Here is a 21,040-nt window from a genome sequence, read left to right on the forward strand (position 1 = left end):
CTGGCTGCAGTTTTTTGTGTTCATCTAGGGCTTTTCACAGATAAAATCATGCATAAGTAAATACAGAATGCTTGCAATGCTCAAATTACTGCTTAATTGGAACAAATTTGTGTTTCCAGACAGCAGAACTTGTATGTAATTTTTAATATCATTTGTAGCCCTATCTTTTCATTTTTATGTGTTGTAATGATTCTGTATCAGGTGGTTTTTACTGTGCTTTTGCAGTGACTGCCTGATATTTGACTGCTACACACCACTTTATGTGTCTTGGTAAATTTCAAGGTTTCCCAGGCTAGTTAATTGAGTGACTTGGGTGTGGAATCAGATTTTTGCTTGAGCCTGGTGGATGATCACTGTGATACACAGAGAAAACATCAATTCTTTTGTTTCAAGCAAGTGCATTATGTTCAGTGACCTCCCTGCTTTTGGTATTGCTACCAGGATACCTTTAAGCCATAACCTGAATCAAAAATATAAAAACATGTGGGTGGTTATGTTTTGGGGATCCTTTCCATTTATTTCTTACTTTTTTTCCACTGTAGCTGTTTTAAACCAAAGTTTAGCAAAGCAGGTTTCTGGGAGAAGTCTTTGTTCTCTCATTCTCTCTCACTCCTCTGGCAGGTGTGGTTAGTAACAGTGAGGGTGAATGAAGTGCTTCCCCTTGTTTTCCTGTCCTTTCACCATAATTTTTTGGGTTAACTTTTAAGATCCTCATATTATGTTTATGCCCTGAACCATGCACAGCATTTCTGTTTCTCCTTCCCATCTGGGCGTTTATATTTCTGCAGTTCTCTGGGCATGAGTCCCTGCTGTAGCATATACCACATTGTGTTTTGCAAAGTTGGACTCTCTCTAAATAAACTGCATGCTTCTTGAGGGCACGAACCATATCATTATCATGTCACATTTCTACTCCATAGCATAGTGCCTGAAGTGGTGGCTGGGTAAGTGAATGGGTGAATGAATAAAGTGAGCGTGAAGAGCTCTGTCCATATATATGATCCTGTCATTTTATTTACTTTTCCCCTTCATTTTGACTCAGTTACTAGGTATCTCGATCACTTGAACTTTAAGGGTTTTAGCAGTGCAGTAATAAAATTTACTTTTATGGAAACAGTGAATCTACACCATCTGTTTTGATTTTTTGGAGGTTTTTTGCTATAAATAGAAAGCAAGCATGGCCAATTTATATAACCTTTGGATTGAGGTATTTGACACAATAGAATAGTAAAATCCTATTTTTCAGGTTGCTGGTATGAATTTAAAAAATATTTTTGAAATTTAAAACTATATGTTGATTAAATGAAATAAACTCAAAAGAAGGGGAGAGTATTTCTTTTAAGATAATAAGGGAAAATGTTATGGCTGAATTCTTGATTATTATTGCAGATATATAAGTAACTTTTAAATTGTTTTTAAGACTTTTCTTCTTCTCATTCTCACAGGACCTCTTCGTTGTTAGACACGAATTGGCCATAATGAGACTAGCTGCCTTTATGGGCATTACTATGTTAGTTGGAATAACAGGACTCTTTTATACTCAACTAATTGGCATTATCACAGTAAGTATATTTTTAATGTAAAGTATTATATTTATGAACATATTCCCTAAGTATGAACTTAATTCTAAGAAGTTACAGAAAGTTTAGAAATTAGAGGAGAAAATTATCCGTAGTCATTTATTCCCATTTTCATAAGCCTTTGTAATTTTTAAGGTAGTTATTTATGATCAGTGTGTAGAGTGTATATACAATTTTTTATTCTGCCTTTAAAAATTAGCTTAAAGTAGTTTTATATACCTGTAGACTTCATAGTTAACCTTTTCCTGTTGATCAGGATCTAATGTACAATTATTGTTTTCTGTATTACAAATAAAATTACTTTGAACATCTTTTTCTTCTTTAAGCTATCATATAAGGTAAATTCCAAAAAAGTGGAGTTGCTGATAGAAACATTTTCTTTGTAATTAAATCTTTCTTTTGAATGTACGTTATTAGCTAAATCAGATTTAGCACGCACAACAGGAAAGATCTAAAAGTAAGAAAAATATTGAGTAATGATTTGAAAGTTTGATAATACATGGAGTTACAGAAGACTTAGGGTAAATAGACCTTATATATTATTGGTGAGGGTGTAAACTGGTCTATCCTTTTTGAAGGGCAAATTTTCAGTGTCTATCAAATTTAAAATGCACAGTTCTTTCACTATAAACTTATTTTGTAGAGACTATTTACTTGTATATAAGTAAGCATGTAAGTTAAAGATCATTATTATATTATTATGTATAATGTATGTATTGTGTATGAAAACAAGTGATTGTAAGAATGTATTCAGTGAAAGAAATGTAAGAAAAAATGCATCAAAATTTACTTTAAGGTAATAAAAAAAGTGTGGTACTGGCATAAGGATACACATGCTGATAAATGAAATGGAATTGAGGGTCTAAAAGTATAGACATACTTAACGGACAATTATTTTCAACAAGTGTGCCAAGACTCTTCAGTGGGGGAAGGAAAAGTCTTTTCAAGAAATGCTGCTGGACAACTAGATATCCACATGCAAAAGAATTAAATGAGACCCTTAGCTCACACCACGAACATGTATTAACTTGAAGTTATTCATAGGCCTAAATGTAAGATCTAAAATTATAATTATTATAAACCTCTTAGAAGAAACAAGGATAAATCTTGGGTTATGCATTAATATCTTAAATATGACACCAGAAGTGCAAATGACCAAAGAAAACAATTGATAAACTGGACTTAATCAAAACTATAAACTTTTGTGATTCAGAGGACACCATCAAGAAAGTGAGAAGACAGTTCACAGAATGGGAGAAAATATTTGCAAATCATATATCTGATAAGAGACTTGTATTTAGAATATATAATTCACAATTACTTCATAGTCCATTCATAAATCATTGTCAAAATTGCCAGATTATGCTTGCATATTTTGAATTTTCACTTTTGAATTTACTAAAATCATTGGTATACATTTATATCCCCTGGAATGGAATTTCTCAGATTTCCCCAAGTTCTTCTGAATAATGACTGGAAGTGACATTTGGGAGCTTTGCCGCTACCAGTAGAAGTTACTTGTGAGGGCCGTCATGGGTTTATAGCTGAGAGTAACAATTTCCTTTTCACCTACCAGCCCTAATAGTCTTAGAGAGGGGGGCTTGGCAACCAAGGCTTCAAGATCTTTTAAGAATCCCTCCTCCAAACTTCTTAGCATTTAAATACCTTTGAGTTGGATATAAAGTAAAATTTACCATATTTGTTGGTTTTTAAAGGATTTATAGCAGTCCCCTCTAATCTGAAGTTTCACTTTCTGTGGTTTCAGCTATCCATGGTCAACCATGGTCTGAAAATACTGTATCAAAATGGAAAATTTTAGAAGTAGACAATTCTTAAGTTTAAATTCTGAGTATCATGAAATCTTGCACCTTCCTGCTTCACTCCGTCCCACGTTGGACTTGAATCTTCATTGTCCAGCATCCCCACGCTGCATACACTGCCCGCTGGTCTGTCATTTAGTAGCCTTTTTTTATGGTTTTCAGATCAACAGTCATGGTGTCCCAGGGTTCAGGTAGCCCTTATTTTACTTAGTAATGGTCCCAGAATGCAAGAGTAGTGATGCTGGCAATTCAGATATGCCAAAGAGTAGCTGTAAAGTGTCTGAATGTGTGAGAACAAACAGTAAGTATAGGGTTCTGCACTATCCAAAGCTTTAGTCATCTATTTTTGGTCTTGGACTGTATACCATGTGGATAATGGGGGACTGCTGCATAATATCAGGTTCTGTTCTGATGATGCCACACTACCAATATGTTAATATTAATTTTCAAATTGCACAATGTTCTTTTTTGTTATACTATAGAACATTTCGTTGTCTTAACGTAGGGAGATTGGTTCTAACATTGTGTTATTTCTAAAACTGAGTGGATACCACATTTGTTAAATAATGCTCTCTCCCAAAGAGAGTATCTCTTCTCTTTCTGTATACATACAGTACCCTCTCAGAATACTCTGTCGTATAGAGGTCTGATGTATGTTTCACATTTGTGAAACATTAAAGAAACAATGCAAGTATTAAGAGCCAGAAGGACAAAGACTGTATTATATTTGTTAGTTCAATCTGTAGTCAATATACTTCCTTTTGAATCCAGTTTCTCTGAATAATTACAATAAATTCCAGTTCCATTTTCATGGGCTTTCATAGTGAACTTCGGGCATCACATTTTTGGATTAGAAAAAAAATTTTTAAGGTTTTTCAGAATACATTTCTTCCCACTTTGATTTAAGGTTCTTTAAGGTTTAATTATTTAAAGTTATTATGCATTTAGTATTTAATTTTAAGTCTAATAAATTATTAGCATTTATATGAAATAGTACTTAATATTTTAATTAAAGTAAAAAAATGTAGATTTTGCTTTCTTTCTTTCTAAAACATGCTTGCTGTTTTATTTTCATGAAGAATTAAGACTACCTACAGGAAATTTCAAACCTGGCCATGTTTTTGTCATAATCTGAATCTGTTGATCTCTCTTTACACTGTGAAAGAAGTGATATATTTGTCAGGTAGCATAAGAAAGAAAGGGAGGGAAGGAAACACAGTAAATTTAATCTTTCCAATGAAGTCTTCCTCCCTCCCATACTCCTGTACTCAAAGAGCAGGAGGCATTTTGGGAAAACACTGGTAGGAATATATCATTTCATTATATAAAGTATGTAATTAAATAGTTTGAATATAGGCCTATTAGACAACATACAAACACCAAATGCTATCTTTTTGGGGTTTTTTAGATTTAGACTGAAGTTTTGAGGAAACAACATATCAATATTCAGCAATTTTTTCCCGTTATTCTTTCTTAGAATAAATAAATCATTTCTGTGTAAGACGAAAATTACCATCTTCTTATTGATAGTAGAAGGATAATCAGTAATGATAATCTGATGTCATTTTAAACCTAGCAAGAACAGATTATCTGACTCAGATAAAATAATTAGAAATTACTTAAATTTAAGAACAGTGGATTCCTAATCTCATTTCTGAGGTTAAAAGTCAACACAACCAGCTGTTTCTGTGGACTAGACTAATCTTAAACCCAATTTTAAAGGATTACGTTTGATTATTTTTAGATTTAACTTCAAACAGGATTTAAATGCATGTGTTTGTGTATTTTTACTAAAATTAATATTAAAGTGTTTTCAAAGCAATCAGCTTTAAAGCATTCTTTATTTAGGGAACAGATTATTCTAATTATTCCTTATTAGACTGTTTAGCATTTTTTCCTGCTTCTAAGTGAAATGGATAGTGATGTTGTTATTAATGTAATTGATGTCAGGATTTCTTATTGAGCAGTAGTTCACACATAGCCAAGAATAATGTCCATTCTGACAACCAGTAATACTAATAGTGCTGAGTGATTGTGTTAGTCATGTTTTCAGTCACTGAGCTTGGAGAGAGTTAATCAAGAAGTGCTGTAACAGCTGGTACAGCGCCTTCTGGTGCGGTTCTGACAGTGAGCTATTGTGCACTGTGACACTGCTCTGACAGTTTATCTGAATTTTGTATACAAGCATTTTTGTTTTCTGGGCACCATGGAGTTTATGTAATAGCTTAAGCTTTTGATGGTGTCTCTAGAGCTCAGTGTTTTTCTCAGTTGTGGTGAGATTCATGGTAGGGTAGAAAAGATATATTTACTAGCAGTTTTGTAAAAGGCTTTAAATTCTCAAAGCAAAAATTGAGCTTTTGCATTTGGTCTCACAGGTACTGTTGTGGGACTCTGCTTGAATTACTAAAGGTAGCTTAAAACAAAGCTTTTCAAAATAAAAGGGGAAATGCTCCCCTCCCCCTAATACTGGCTTGTGGTTACCTAAATGAATACGGAAAGAAGTATAAATGCAGGATTGACTTATTTTTAACTTGGTTATGTTATGCAGTGAAAAGTATCTTATGTTCAAAATGTTAAGTTAGTTTAAATGAGACTATCTATTAAATATCATTCTCATTATGAGACAATTAGTGGATTTACCTGCCTTTTAAAAATACCCATAAATGTAGTGCTGAGATTATTAATCCTTATAATTAAAATTTGCCAAGTATCCTACTGAATCAATGTGGTGAATTTGTAGCATTCAGCTCCAAACCACCATTGCAAATATGGAAAACAATTTAAATCTATTTGTATAATAGTACAGGGGAATAGTGCACTTTAATTTTCTTAAAGCTTTACTTGTTTCTTGAGTGATTAAATGGAAGCTGAACATTTACAAGTTTCTTTTTACTTTCAGTTTTCCCCTCATCAATTTTTGATCTGACTTTAAAACATTATGGGATTGGAGGAAATAGTGACTCATTTATAGTTAACTTGTAGATCTTTTTCCGCAATGATTCATATGCTTTTCTCTGCTACATTTCATCAATATATCAGTTACAGCCCATGTCCCAGCCAGAGGGCACATTCGTTCATCTTACTTCTACTGTTAACCAAAAACCTTACTGGAAGTATAATTCTGTATAAAAAATGTAAGAGTAGTTAACTTGGAATGTTGATTGCAAGCGTAACTTTTTAGTTGTTTCTAATATTTAGTGTAAGGCTTATTTACACAATACATTACTGTGTATAACCATCCTCTCTGACATCCTTTATATTTCTGTATAATTGCTAGTATACTTCACTGCTTTCACTAGACTGTAAGTTCCTTGATGCTAAGGACTGTGTCGTAATAAGTACTTAGTACATTTTTGATAGATGGATAAGTGAGTAAATGAATCTTGGTTTTATGTACTTAGTATTTGATTTTTCAACTAGATTATAAGCCCCTTCTTGGATATTAAATTTTATGTGTGTAATCTCCCGGAGTCCTGATCATTTTAACTTTTGTTGTAAAATGCACATTTTCATTTAAATATAATTTTTTGAAAGTTACATTCTTATGTAATTGAAATTTTTATCTCTGAGTCTTTCAGAAAGTGTTTAGTGGGTAATAAAAGTAAGAACGAGGTCTGCCAATGATTGAGGAGTTTCTTAAGGGCTCTGATTTATATTAGCTTATTTAATCCCTCAAAAAAAACTTTTGAGGTAAGTATTATAATTTGAAAAGTAAGATAGGGAGTTTTAATAATTTTCCTAAGATTTTATCTCCTGAAAGTGGCTTGATATGTGGGAATTATTTTAGAAAGAGATTTTCAGTGACTATATCACATAAAATCTCCTGCCCTCTCACATTCGTTCCATGATTGATTAAATCCTCATGTGAATTTCAGAGCTCTAATAAAAGATATAGCTGGTCCTTTGTTGGAGATAGATGCTTTAAGAACCATTTATTTCATATAAGAATATAGTGAGTTCTGACTTCAGAGGAGAAATAGCTGATATTAACAGGAATTTTTTTTTGTTTTTGAACTGTAGGAATAAATTAAGCAATCATGCTGTTTCTATGTTCAGTTAGTCTAGTGCTGCAAACGTATACTGAGCACTCACTTTGAACAAAATATGCTGCTAGGTGCTGTGGAAGATGCAAAGTTAAATGAGCTTCATGCTGACCATGTGTTGAGCAGAGGTGCTAGGAAGGCAAGAAAAGGTCTGTCTTAGAATTAGTAGAAATTAGTAATAGATAAAACAGGTATAATATAATGTAGTTGTGAAAAGTTTTTTTGAATAATTTTTTTTAACTCCAGATGAAATTAACAGTCATTGAATTAGATATGTGTAGTGGAGTTAGAAGCATTGAGAAGATCCACAATGACGAGTAAAGAGTGCAGGCAGTCAGTGAGGTTAGTTAGAGTGACTTGTCTTCAAGGAGTCTTTCTAAGAGAATGTTTTTAACTTTCATCAGGTCTTCGCTTTGGCAGGTCTTAGAAACTCCATTTTGAAAATGTTTCCAAGCTTTGCACAGTGGCAGTAGTGTAGCCAATCAGGTTTATTCAAGGTGAGATTATTGCTAATTGAAAATGTTTGCAGAGTTAATTAGGCTGAGAAACAATGACCCTTACTTCCAGACTTGAAAGTGATAGTCATGGAAACCAGGTTGACAGTTTAGTCCCTTACGTCAGGTGTGTCAAAGGACTCTTCACATCCTTTCTTCCCTATCACAACATGTATGGTGAAGTGTTGGTTGACGAGAATGAACTCAAAGCAGGAAGTTAGTTGGATGGATTGTATCATCAAAGTATGTGTTCCAAGAGGACTAAATTCTCAGGTCTGTTAACCAGGAAGCGTCTGGTGATAAATTCTTCCTCTTCGCTCCTCAACCCTCCCAGTATTTCTAGGAGGCAGTGACTACCTCCCTCTTCTTTTCTGCCAAGAACTTTTTTTCTCTATTTTAGGTATAATCTTATTAGTTAGGATACAGCTTTATTTTAAAATCAGTCGTATTTTCTTAGGCTGAATCTGAAAGATCATTTCTTAGGGTAAGGTCAGCCATCAGCAGAAGTATAAAATATTGGTGGATAAAATAGGTAAAGCTTGTATCTCTGTAAGTCTTGCTTTTTCTAGTTTATTCTTATTTTTAGAAAATAAACTTTCAGTTTTAAAATGGGAAAGCATTCTCATATATCTCTTAGTTACATATGCCTACTGAAGAAAGTCGTAGCTGCTGTGATCACTAGACTGTAATCAAGACAAATATTTCTTTGGAAATATGGTATTCTGATTGTAGGCAACATAAAATAAAAACTTGGTTTGTATTATTCTTGAACAGTGAATATTTATGGATAGCTGAATTTTATATAAAATTAAGAGTTAATAAGTTATATGTATACTCTTTAAAGGTAGCAGTTATTTGTCATTTTATAATGGTCACTCAAGGTATTGAATCTTTTAAGTTGAATAGAATTGTGTGCACCAAAATCTGTTTTAATTTTCTTAGTTTAAAATCTTCTACATTTTCATGCTTTATAAAACACAAAAAGTATATTAAACCTAAGTTGGCAGTTGAAAATAACTTATACTTTCAGTGTTCCAGCCAGTCGTAACTTCTTCCTCTTCTAGTTTGCGGTTTCTGTTGTGCTTCCAAAGGTGATATACTGTGTTGCTCTGAGTGTGTTGTATAAATGTCAGTTCAAAAACTACATGATGTGTTTGGTTGATCACATACAAATATTATACTTTTTCGTGTAACAGTATTCAAGATAGCTGAGTTTTAGGTTAGCATCTGCTGTTACTAGAGAAAAAAATAGCCTTAACATTTACCCTCACAGACTGTGTTCATAAAATCATGGTAGATGTCATGCCCTCTGATAGAATGACCATCTATTTATGATGACCTAATTGGTAGTAGTCCCCTTTTTTCTTGAACCAGATTCTAGAAAGGTGTTAAAAGCACTTGAAAATAAAAGTTTTCTCATGTGAAGTCTTTCAAGTTGATTCTTTTATTCCACAAATAAGTTCCTCAAAGTTATAATCAGGTAGTAAATTTCTGCATAGTAAAAATTCCCTGTAATATTAGATTGTTAAAGTAGGCTGACCTTGTGATTGCTTTTTTAATCCTAAAATAATCCCCAGTGTTTACGTATCATTCACAACTGCAATTTTTGCCATTTATATACGCCATTTATATATACCTTTCTAAATAGCACTTGACCTCTGTCTCATCTTTTTGTATTTTTGTACAAGCTGTCTTATTTGTTTTGGAACAGCCTGTCACTCAGCATTTCTAAGACACAATTAAAATTATTTCAGTCACTTTCTATACAGATGAAACCAGAGGCTGAGCTTTCTGCAAGTCCCTAATCAATCTTGTCATGTATTTGCAGACTGTGTTTTCGCAGAGTAAAACATTATTTTGAGGAAATTATGCAACAGAACCAAGAAGGGTTAATTATAAATAAAATTGTCATCGGTTACCATGAATTTCAAAGTGTAATAGGAAAACTGATTAATATAGAATATGTTGCAAATCTACAGTTTGTTCCAAATTCCTAGGTAATCTGGAAAGAAACCTCTGTTATTTGCTACTTACACATCTAAAAAAAGACTTACTTTTTCATATGTTGGCTAACTTATTCAACTATTCATATGTAAGAAATTAATATTATAGCTGTTGATGCAACTTCTATAAAGAGTCTTTTAAAGTGAAGGTGCTTTTTATTATTTTCATTAGAGGAAAGTTTTACAACCAGAGAAGTTCCTGGGATTGCAGTTGAAACCACAAGTATTTGCGTGAATACTACTGCTTAGTAATAGTATAGTCCATTTGGTGTATAAGAGCAAGCTAGTAAAGGATAAGAGGAGAAACACTTCTCTGACTTTCTGGTGTATTTAAAAGAAGATAGGCTCTGGCTGGGTCACTCAGTTGGTTAGAATATCATTGTGATACACCAAGGTTGCAGGTTCAATCCCCGGCTAGGGCGAATAAATCTTCCTCCCTGCCTTTTTCCCTCCCTGCCTCCCTCTCTGCCTCCCTCCCTCCCTTCCTTCCTCTCTCTCTCTCTCTCTCTCTCCATACCCCCACCCCCCTGTTCTCTCTGAAATCAATAAACATATCTTTGGATGAGGATTCAAAAAATAAATAAAAAAGATATTTTTATGTACTTTACAGTGTATTTAAAATATAAATATACGAGGTCTGTCTGGAAAAAGTCCAGCCATTGTTAGTATAACAAAAACAGTTTGCACAACATCAGTGTAATCAGGCAGCCAAGGAGAGTGGACTGGAATGTACATGTGTGAACAATGACAACTTCACTTTACTAGTTAGTGGGGGCAGTAGATGCCATTGAGTAGGCATGTGTATTGTGTGGCTGTCGCATTCAAAGTAACTGAGTGAGCAGAGCAAGGAATCTGCATCAAATCTTGACTATTCCTCCGTGGAAACTACCAGATGATTCAGAAGGCCACAGCTATGGGCAACTTGTGATTAGCAGCTTCATTACGACGATGTACACACTCATGTATCATGTCTCATGCAGAGTTTTTTGATGAAACATCAAGTCATCCAGGTGACTCAGCCCTACTGCAGCCCACATTTGGTGCCCTGTGACTTCTGGCTTTTCCCAAAACGCAAATCACCTTTGAAAGGGCAGAGATTTCAGACCATTAGTGAGAATCAGGAAAATACAATGGGGCAGCTGATGGCAACTGAGAGAACTGTGTGAGGTCCTAAGGTGCCTACTTTGAAGGGGACTGAGGCATCATTGTCCTATGTTCACTGTTTCTTGAATGTTCAGCAAATGTTTCTGTTTTTGATATTACATGGCTGGATACCTTCTGGACAGACCTTGTATATCTAAACTGAGATTATGTCATTTGTTTTGATTATTTAGGTATTTATCATGTCAGTTTCTCAATCTAATGATAGATGTTCTGTTAACATAAACCAGCAAGTCAACCTTTTTTGGTTGAATTGTTTTTCTTATGCATTTGTTTGAGCCTTATAGAAAAAGACATTAGAAATTGTATTACTGCGAAGAGACTGATTTTTCTGTTGAAATGAAGGAAACAGTTTTTTGTTCATATGTTTATTTTTTGCCAAAGAACACTGAGTTCACTTGACTTTTCAGAGTACTAGGTGTTATAGTAGGCAAATGCATGGGTTGCCGTGTTCAATTGTGTTTACAGAAATCCAGAACCAGAAGCTCTCTTTGGCTCTTGGAAGTTTTTTGTTCAGTAGTATCTTTCATTTGTCATTTTTGGTATTTTTTAATTCATATTCACTGACAGTTGAATTAAAAATACCATGTTTTGCCATGTATAATATATACTTTTTTGCCCAAATTTTTGAGGGAAAAATAAGGATGTGTATTATACATGGGTAGTACTAATTCCCTATCTATGTGAGTGTGTTTAATTCTTTCATTTATGCTTATGCAATAAAAGCATAACTCTAGAAAGTAATAATGATATTCACATGCAAAATAATGCTCTGGAATATGATAATCTGTTTTGTTTTTAAATATAAGTAAATAAAAGATTGAATTAAGAACTTAAAACAAAAGTTTTCTTTTTCCTGAAAGTTTGGGCCAAAAATGTGGGTGTGCATTATACCCATGTGTGCGTTATACATGGCAGAATATGGGAGATACTATGTATTTTAAAAGAGTTGTCAAGGAGGCAAGTATAATGAAAAGTAACATGAATGAAGTGAGACTCCTACAATTTTAGTTAGGTTTTATCATTGAATAATGTTGAGGGGTACAAGGTGATGTTGATTTTGTTTCTTCCATTGGAATTTTGGCAATGTCTATAGATAATTTAGAAATCTTAGTACTCATGTATTAACTGTTTAAATCTTCAATATATTCTCTGGATATGACTTTAAAACATTGTAAAATTACTATAGAACAAAGCTCCTAGAACTTTATCTGAGTATATATTTTTAATTTTTAATAGGATACAACATCTATTGAAAAGATGTCAAACTGTTGTGAAGAAATGTAAGTATAAAAGTAAAGTCTGTAGTATTCTTAATAAAAATGAAAATAACTGGCCACATTTGAAAAGTAATGTGTATATGTAGTAGGAAAATAATATAATGATGGCTTTTTCTTGGTGCCTTGTCTAAGGCCTGAGCTGGACAGTCATGACCCCTTCTTACAGTGGGGTCTTCTGGCCATGCTAGTTTTCATAGAAAATAAGGACTGATCATTCTTGTTTCTGGTCTAACTAAAGTAAGTTAAATTATTTGTCCTGAAAGTACATCAAAAGAGATTTGCTACTGTGTTGTTGACACACATTCTGTTAATCCTGAGATTTTCCTCTGCTTCAAAAGTTGCTCTAGGTTGATTGACGACACAGATACAATATCCAGAGTTAAAACTCAGCTGCATGCCATAATGAAAGAAAAGCTGTGTTTGTGATGCTGGGACACAATTCATCAGAGTCCAGTAATGGATCCCCAGCCAACCTGTATTGTTTTAGTTGACTGAAGTGCACCATGGGAGTGCTGTCTTTCACTAATAATGCTGTCTTCTGTAGATCGAGGCCCCGAAAGCCATGGCAGCAGACCTTCTCAGAAGTTTTTGGCACTCGTTGGAAGATCCTGTGGTTTATTCCTTTCAGGCAGAGACAACCACTGCGAGTTCCCTACCACTTTGCCAATCACGTCTAAACAGATGGATGGTGGGCACAGATGGGTCCTCCATGCTGGAAGTGCGTTACAGGTTTTCTGATAATAGAACGATGACAGTCTTCAAGTCAATTAAAATCCACCCACCAATCTTAGGCATCATAATGTGCCCCAGGCTTTATTTTAATAGTGATCTTGATCCTGTTGTGGGACTAATACAAGATCTATATTTAAGTTTTAAAGCATGTTTACTTTCAAATTAGCGTTCCACAGGGATTTCTTAAAATGCTTTTGTTATTAAACTCAAAAGGCAGTGATTGGATTGAAATAATTGTACATAACTTCTTCTGGGACTGACAATATTATAGATTTTAATTTATGGGGATTTTCAGATGTTTATTTAAATTTTTCACTTTTAAACAGTACTAACCAAATCTGAATTTAATTCTTCAGGTTTTACAAAAGGTTTTACACCTTATATGTAAATTTTCTTTTTCAAATACAGCTTAAAATGTTAATACTTTCTTTTATATATGTTGCAGGATTTTATTAAATGCAGCATAGGATTGAACAACAACAAAAGGGCAATGTTTTCTTAGAAGTAGGTTTCTGATGCTTTCTTCTCTTCCCCCAAAACAAAAACACCACTAAAGTAAAGTACCAACTACCTACCTTATTGTAAAAGAAAAATTAATTTTTTTCATGTTAACATTCCCATTTCTTTTCCCTATACTGCTGTAATTTTGATTGTTGTTAATATATTTGCTTCGAGTAGAAAATTTTGACTAAGTGGGCATGTATTTGTGTTTTACCTTCAGATTTTGTTGAGCAAAAGGAAAGCAAATATGCAGTAATTCCACAGATACCTTTTCTGGTGCAGTTAGGCCAGAATGCGTGTCTTTAAAATGCTGGTATAACCAGATAATGTGTACTGTACAGTATAAAGAGGAATATTGTTCTTTTGAAAAAATACATGTACTTTTTACTTTTACTTAACAGTACCTATTAGTAGGTCTAAAATTACACATTGAAGCTTTACTTATAATAAATATTGGCCAATTATTCCTGAAATTTTATCATAGGAAATTACTAGTAAAAATAAGTAAATAACTTTTGTATACCTAAATTACCCAAAATGAAATTAAATTTTAGTTAGCTAACTATAATTTGGATTGAAAGACCTTTTTGTAGCTAATGTTAGGAAATGACCTTAAAGTAAGAAAATAATAATCTACATTTATTATTAGCCTTATACAGATTTAAACTGCTCAGAGTGATAGTCTCTTGGAAAGCATAGAACATTTGTTCGAGAAGATCTTCAGCATGCTTTGAAAAAAATTCAGCTTTAACATTTTTTTCCATTAGAATATTGCAAAATCCATGTATCTTTTTTGAAAATTTTTGTATTCAGTCTTGCCCTCGAAGAGAAGATTGAAGGACTCTACTTACTTGTAGCATATCAATAGTTTTCTTTTACTTAAATTAGATAGTAGGGAATCATACCTGAGATATCAAGCAACAGCTACCGTTGTCAGTGGGTTAACTCTACTGTGGTTACTTCAGAAATTGTAAATATCTTCTAAAATAATGGAATAAGCTGTTCTCAGAGATATAAGTGCCATGTCTTACATGTTCTGATTATATAATGTTTTATTACCTAAAAGTTTAGACATGGCAGATGAAAATATGTATTGGTGCTGATAAGATGCATAGTAAATTTAATATGAGAAATGTATTTATAGAGCTTAATGAACCACATTAGTATGTTCATGTCATGGAAATGGGTTGGATTTTGTGCAGGCTAACCTGTTGACCAAATTTGGCCTGGTGACAGAACTGTTACAAGGAAGTAATGTATAGGTAATATACAGATATCTATCTGTTGAATGCCCTACCTAGCTGTATACATTCCTTTCAAATGAGGACCTTGAGGAAACAGGAAAGTGAAGTGAAGATCCCTTAAAGAGCTTTATAGACACAGTTATACTTCACATAGTAGCGGGAGCGACCTTGAAATGTACCTGGGAGGTGCTCAGAGCCAACTTCTGCCTCAGTAATGAGAACCAGAGGTGTCCCTTTCTCACCCCACGAGTTTTTTGTTTTTCTTGGATTCACCATTTCTAGAGCACATTGTCTTCCCTCTTTTCTCTATACCCTCACTAGCCTGATCCCTCTGTGCCTGATTCCTCTGGTACTGCAATACAAACTCATACACTAGGCAAGGTATATATTTATTTTGTTTGAATGGCAGAAATGGTACATACCGATATATCAATATATTTATATAAGACTCTGTATTAAGGGATATACGTATATATTCCCAAATTAGCATGCTTAACTGGGTTTTGTTATTCCTTGTTAGACGAGAAAAAACCAACGGGCAGTTGTTGCTAGGGAGCGCATGAACTCTAGTGTTCTCTCTGCGCCCTCTTTTGGCTAATTGATGTAATTATACTGGGTCTAGAGACTTACTGCCCCACAAGTAAATTGTGTAGCCAGAATCAGAACCTGTCAGAGGTACAGACTTAGGGGGAGTGTATGTACAAAACGGTTATATTTTATGAAAATTAATGGTCTGTGTTTATGATGTCTTATCTAGTTCATACAAATGATGACTACTTTGTTTTATTTATGTATATTATATTTTTTACGGTCATTTACACATTTAGATCAGATCAGGGTAAACAAATGTAAACCATTTCATGAATTTTACTTTACTTTTTAAACTTTTATTTTTATTATTTTTGTTGTGTTTTTTCATTACCATTTGTCCCCGCTACACCTTCTTCCACCTCCACCCCCTTCCTCCCCCGCCCCTCCCCCACAGTCACCACACTGTTGTGTCTGTGAGTGCTTTGTTTGGCAAATTAAGTCCTTAGAATTAGAAAAGACAATACTTTAAAATTACTATTTATTAGAAAGCACAGAAATAATTATAGTTACATTGGCAAGCAGGTATCTAATGGGTCTTATTGAATATCTAAAAAATACATTTAGTTTTTTTAATCTCAGTTGTGGAATGATTTTTTTTTGCTGATTCTATTGCACTAAAATAGTGAGAGATTAATGATTCTTTTTATACTTCCCATTCTTTTTTAACTTTCCTGCTTAGAGTCATAGCTGTAGCTTTAGTAGCCAATTTATTATGTATTCTGTATAACCATGAAAATAACAAATAATGAGTTGAGTGTTAGAAAATAATTATGAGTCATGAGGTAACTGGTGTAATTTATATGTTGGATAAAGTAGTTTCTCATAAATATTTTATTCCATTTTAATAAGCAAAATATATTTTAAAGGATGTTTTACATCAGCAAAGTCATTAATTTGGCCTCTGGAAATGAGTTTTAACTAGACATTGTACGTTACACCTCTTGAACAATTATGTTTGTTGTTGTTCTTTTCCTTAAACAAAAATCTTAATGGGCTCAAGATTGTAGGGAAAAATTGACTGACTTCACTGTCCCCCAAACAGCAGGCATTCAGCTAATGCGCTTTTGGTACTTTGTGACCAAGACTGACAGTTTAAGAACATTAAGTTAACTGATGTTGCATTATAAGAAAAGTACTATTTTGCTTAAGGGTTGTATTAGAAATATTTGTGGTTAACATAAGAGATAGCTATATTTAAATTTTTAATGTATTAATCTCTGTAACAGAAGAAAGCATAGTTTACTTTTAATAGTAATAGGAGTAGAGAACATAAGTTACATAAAATTCAGTATAAAAGTGGAGTTAAAACTTCTGTGAGAATGAACATTAGTAAATTTTTGCTAATATTTAGAGGTATTTTTCTCTAAGGGTGGTAGCTAATTATAACTATTCCTCATCAGGCTTTTTCAAGTCACTTCCATACAAGCAGTTAGTTGAAAATACGTTTTACTCGAAAGGGGTTAATAATTCCGAGTGCTAATCATGAAGACTTAAGTTAGGACAACACTTTAGTCAGGAAGTGTGAAGTAATTAATTTAGAGTATGGCCACAGTGTTTTATGTGTTAGGTCGTGGGGCAGTTTGAGTGTTCTCAAGTGAATTGCTATAAAATCACAGTGTGTCCAGCTCTGGTTTCCAGTGGCATTAATACTAACAAAGCTGCTAGCCTCCCCCACATTTTTCTCTGGTCTCTCTCCTTCCCTTATGCTTCATGGAGAAACAGATCACCTAGCTCAAGTTTACTCTACTATTGCTGCTTCATTACATAAGTTTTATACATGACCTCCAATATATATAGATCTATATAGAATTTATTTGGTGAATTTATACTTACATTAAATAATTTACTAATAGATACAAATGGAAGTTTTTTTACCCAGTTCTACCACTGTGGCTTTCAAAAATGTAAGTATTAGTGAATGTAGTTAGTAAGTCATGCACATTTAGTATGTTCTACTTTCTAGAATTGTTAACCTATAGTTAACAAATGAATTAGTTTATTATTTAATGTTCACACTTGTTACCTTCTATTCTAAGAAGCGCCCTCTGAATTTATATCTAAATAACAAATGTCATGTTCTGAATTCAGTCATTCTCAATTGAATTCTAGAATAATCTACAGTAGAATGTGAGAAAAAAATAGAATCAGTTTGCTTAAAATATTTTGAACCAATGTTGTTATTCTATGTATTACTATTTAGCACTTCTGCTGCCTTCAGGATGATGATGGTTTAACTTCAGGAAAATGACTTCCTTCAGACATCCCCTTTTATTATCATGTAGTTTTTAACAACAAAATTTACTGTGTTTTTGTCTGTTCTTTAGATGTTGTAATGGTGACTGCTAGTGCTAATTTGAAATAGAAATAACAATGGTATTTAAAATTCTTAAGTTCTGGGTATTAGTGATATTTTCACCATCATTATATTTTTTTACTATCATGTCCTTTTCCCCTAGTCCATCATAGAGGACATAGAGTACAAGTGAGTAGTGAGGAGCCAAAATTGTGGAAAGAAATTAAGGGAACTTACTCAGGTGGTGAGAAGGCTGGACAGAGAGCATGGGGAATCAGCATCTCAGCAACAGGGTTGACTAGAAAAGGTCTGTGAGGCCAGGAAATCCCCCGGCTGTGATCATTAGCCTTATCTCTTGCAGATAACATTCTACTCTCAGAGTCCTTAATGCACGTGAGCATTTTAGTTTGAGTTATCTAAGGAATTTATATTGCTGATTCTCTTCAGCTGGTCAGATGCCTTTGAGAAATTATTTTAAATGTTAAATATTATAATTGCATAGTGTATGGTAACAGGAATTGTTAAGAAAGGTACAGCTAGTTAGTGCTGAGGAGAAATGCAGAGGTTGCCCAAAGTTTGAAAAAACTGGGACCCTTATCACAAGTCTTGTGATGAGTTTTTATGTAAGGGTTGATTTTCACTTTAAAATTGTGCTGTTTTGGAGTTTTTGATACCTCGACGGTTGTCTCCATACCAGTTAGTATTATTGTGAATACCTGTGACATGTAATGTAGTGCTTGCCAGGGTTGTTCAACACTCTGTTCTTCTCAGTGCTGATAGTTTTATGTATAAACAGTAGTGTGGATAAAATGGCAACAAAACAGGTATGTTTCTTGTTGTGGCTTTGCTTGCCTTTTTGACTAAATACAGGGTTTAATTGCATTGATTGTTAACTACAGGGAGAGGTTGGCTGCATATCACAAGCTCTGTGTTCTTGCCAGTGTTCATCAGGTGATGGTTTACCTGCCTGTGCCTGAAGTTAGTGTCCTCCAGCCTCAACAACTAAAACATCCTGGTGCTACTCATTAGCATTGAGTGACGTTTTTATTTCCTGTACCAAAGAGTTGATTTTCTTTTTGGTTGACTGAGAGTTTTCATCTCACATCCTTGTGTTTATAAGGTAAAATTTAATGTTACTAAGAACAATTTTGATTACTGGATCTTAGTTTTTACACACTGCTGCCTCAATTTAATTGGTTTTAAATGTCTCCCATTTGAACTTTTTTTCTGAGTTAGGCAGATTAGTATGTTTTATCATTTGGTATTTTTATATAGATTGGCTACTTTAAAAAGTCGTTTAATGGGTTGAAGTTGCAAAAGATAATCTTCCCACAAGATATTTTGGTTGTGCTTTATTTCTGCAGGAATACATGAGAAGTAATAAAAGGTATACTTTTATTTCTGTAAATGAACTGAATAGCTTATTTGGGCCCTTTTCATGAATGCTGAAACAAAATGCTAAAATGAAAAGATCAGGGCCCTTTCTTATAACAAGTGAGGAATTCTGCATCTCTGTGTGTGTATAATCCTTAATGCCATTAAAGAATGATATTGTCATTTGTCTAGTTTGCAAACAAAGAAAACTTTAAAAATATATGTATACATATATATAAACATTTCCCAAGAAGAAATGCAAATGTACTTGATTTAAACAAAACTGTAATAGAAAATTGAACTCAACCTAAAAAGGTCTCTCTATGTTGTTTCTCATTTCACATAAAAAGTTAAGAGTATTTTAAAAACTACTTCTGTTTAGTGATTCATTTTACAAACAAATGAGAGAAAAAACCCTTTAGAGGTACTTGTAATTGTCCAAATGTAATATTGCTATGTTTACTATTCTGGTTTCCTGTTTTCCCCATAAACTTTAAAAACATTCATTGAGTATCCTTAAAACTGTGGCCGAAATGGTTTAAAATCCTGGCAAGAAGGTAACAGTGTATATGTATAGGAAAAGTAGTCCCGTTTCAGAATGTTTTGCATCATTTTCACTCAAAAATTCCCTCATTGAATGTAGATATGTTACATGGTTTTGCATTGAATTCTAAACAGAAAAAAGAAATCAAGTCTAAAGCTTACAGTAAACATGACTTAGGATCATATAAATGATACATAGAAATAAAGATACACGTGTTGTTAGAGGTAAAAGCAAAATTTGAAAACAAAATGGGAAGAAGCAACATTACGTCTAATTGTCAACAGTGTATTCCCCATATTACTGCCACAGTATCAGTACTGAGTTATTTGGCTTGTTTATGTATTATTTAAATTAATGTGGCTGAATGCAATATTTGTTCAAGTTACTGGATGGTAGAGAGTTCTCTACTACTCTGTCTACCAGAGATGAATAATGAAAAGAAATTTCTACTTTAGCATAGGTAGAGTAACGCAAGTAAGTGATATAATAGGAAGAATTTCTACCACGGAGATACTTGGACAAGTGAGCTGCAATTCTGAAGGGGAAAGATCGGGCCTTGGGCGGACTGAGCCCAGGTTATTGAGCTTGTATGAGCTTTATTGTCCCTGCAATTAGTCTTTAAAAATCTGACTAACAAGTGTAATGAATGTGCAAAGTCTGTGATATTTACAGACTCCTAAAATTTTGTATCGACCTCAAATTTTGTCTAATATTATATATCCCTAAAACAGAAGACTTTTAATATGGTATGTTCCAAGTGCCATATATCTTGTTTTTAAATTAGGTGATTATTTCATTCAGTGTGTATGTTTACACCTGAGTGTTGTTCTGCTGCACTGTTTTTCCTTGTCTGTTCCCCTAAGATCATTTACAGAAAATCTTAAGTAAATTTCTAGTGCTAATGGTAATATGGGTTATAGTAATTGAGAAATAAGAGACTAGATTGAGAAGAGAGAGGGAAAAATGTACAAGTGTGAGATGTGTATCTGAGATAATACTTGTTTAACTGAAGAGTCAACACTGGTTCTTAAAATGAAAAACAAGCTATGTATCTACCTTAAGGATAATGTTGCTTTTTAATTTATTTTAGTGATTTAGTTTTATTCATGTAATATTCTATTTTTCTTTGCAGATTGTTTTTAATTTAAATCATGGAATTTTTACTTCTCTTGAAATGTATTATGTAATGTATTTTTAGAAATCTTATTTTTAAATAAATATTTTTTGAAAACAAAGGACTGTCTTTTCCCCCATTTCTTTATTTATTAAAATCAAACCAAATTCTAGATTTTAGCACTATCAGTGTAATGGGCCAAGTTTTTTTTTTTTTAGTTTTATGCAATTTGGATGATCATTCAAAATTATAGCCTTAGGGTGTTA

At 33.4% G+C, this 21,040-nt stretch overlaps 1 protein-coding gene across 1 annotated transcript in view; it reads left to right on the top strand.

The window, feature by feature from the left end:
• ZDHHC21 (zinc finger DHHC-type palmitoyltransferase 21) overlaps positions 1–20,885 on the top strand; it is a 70,012-nt gene extending 49,127 nt beyond the window's left edge. The window contains exons 7-9 of the mRNA XM_045840332.1: positions 1,446–1,562; positions 12,341–12,384; positions 12,926–20,885. Of these exons, the coding sequence (XP_045696288.1) occupies positions 1,446–1,562; positions 12,341–12,384; positions 12,926–13,058 (294 nt within the window). The 3' untranslated portion in view covers positions 13,059–20,885. The remainder of the gene's footprint in view (positions 1–1,445; positions 1,563–12,340; positions 12,385–12,925) is intronic.
• Positions 20,886–21,040: the final 155 nt, after the last annotated feature.

Source organism: Phyllostomus hastatus, unplaced genomic scaffold (assembly GCF_019186645.2).
Source record: "Phyllostomus hastatus isolate PE091 unplaced genomic scaffold, TTU_PhHast_1.1 phas_contig_34, whole genome shotgun sequence".
Classification (NCBI taxonomy): Eukaryota; Metazoa; Chordata; class Mammalia; order Chiroptera; family Phyllostomidae; genus Phyllostomus; species Phyllostomus hastatus.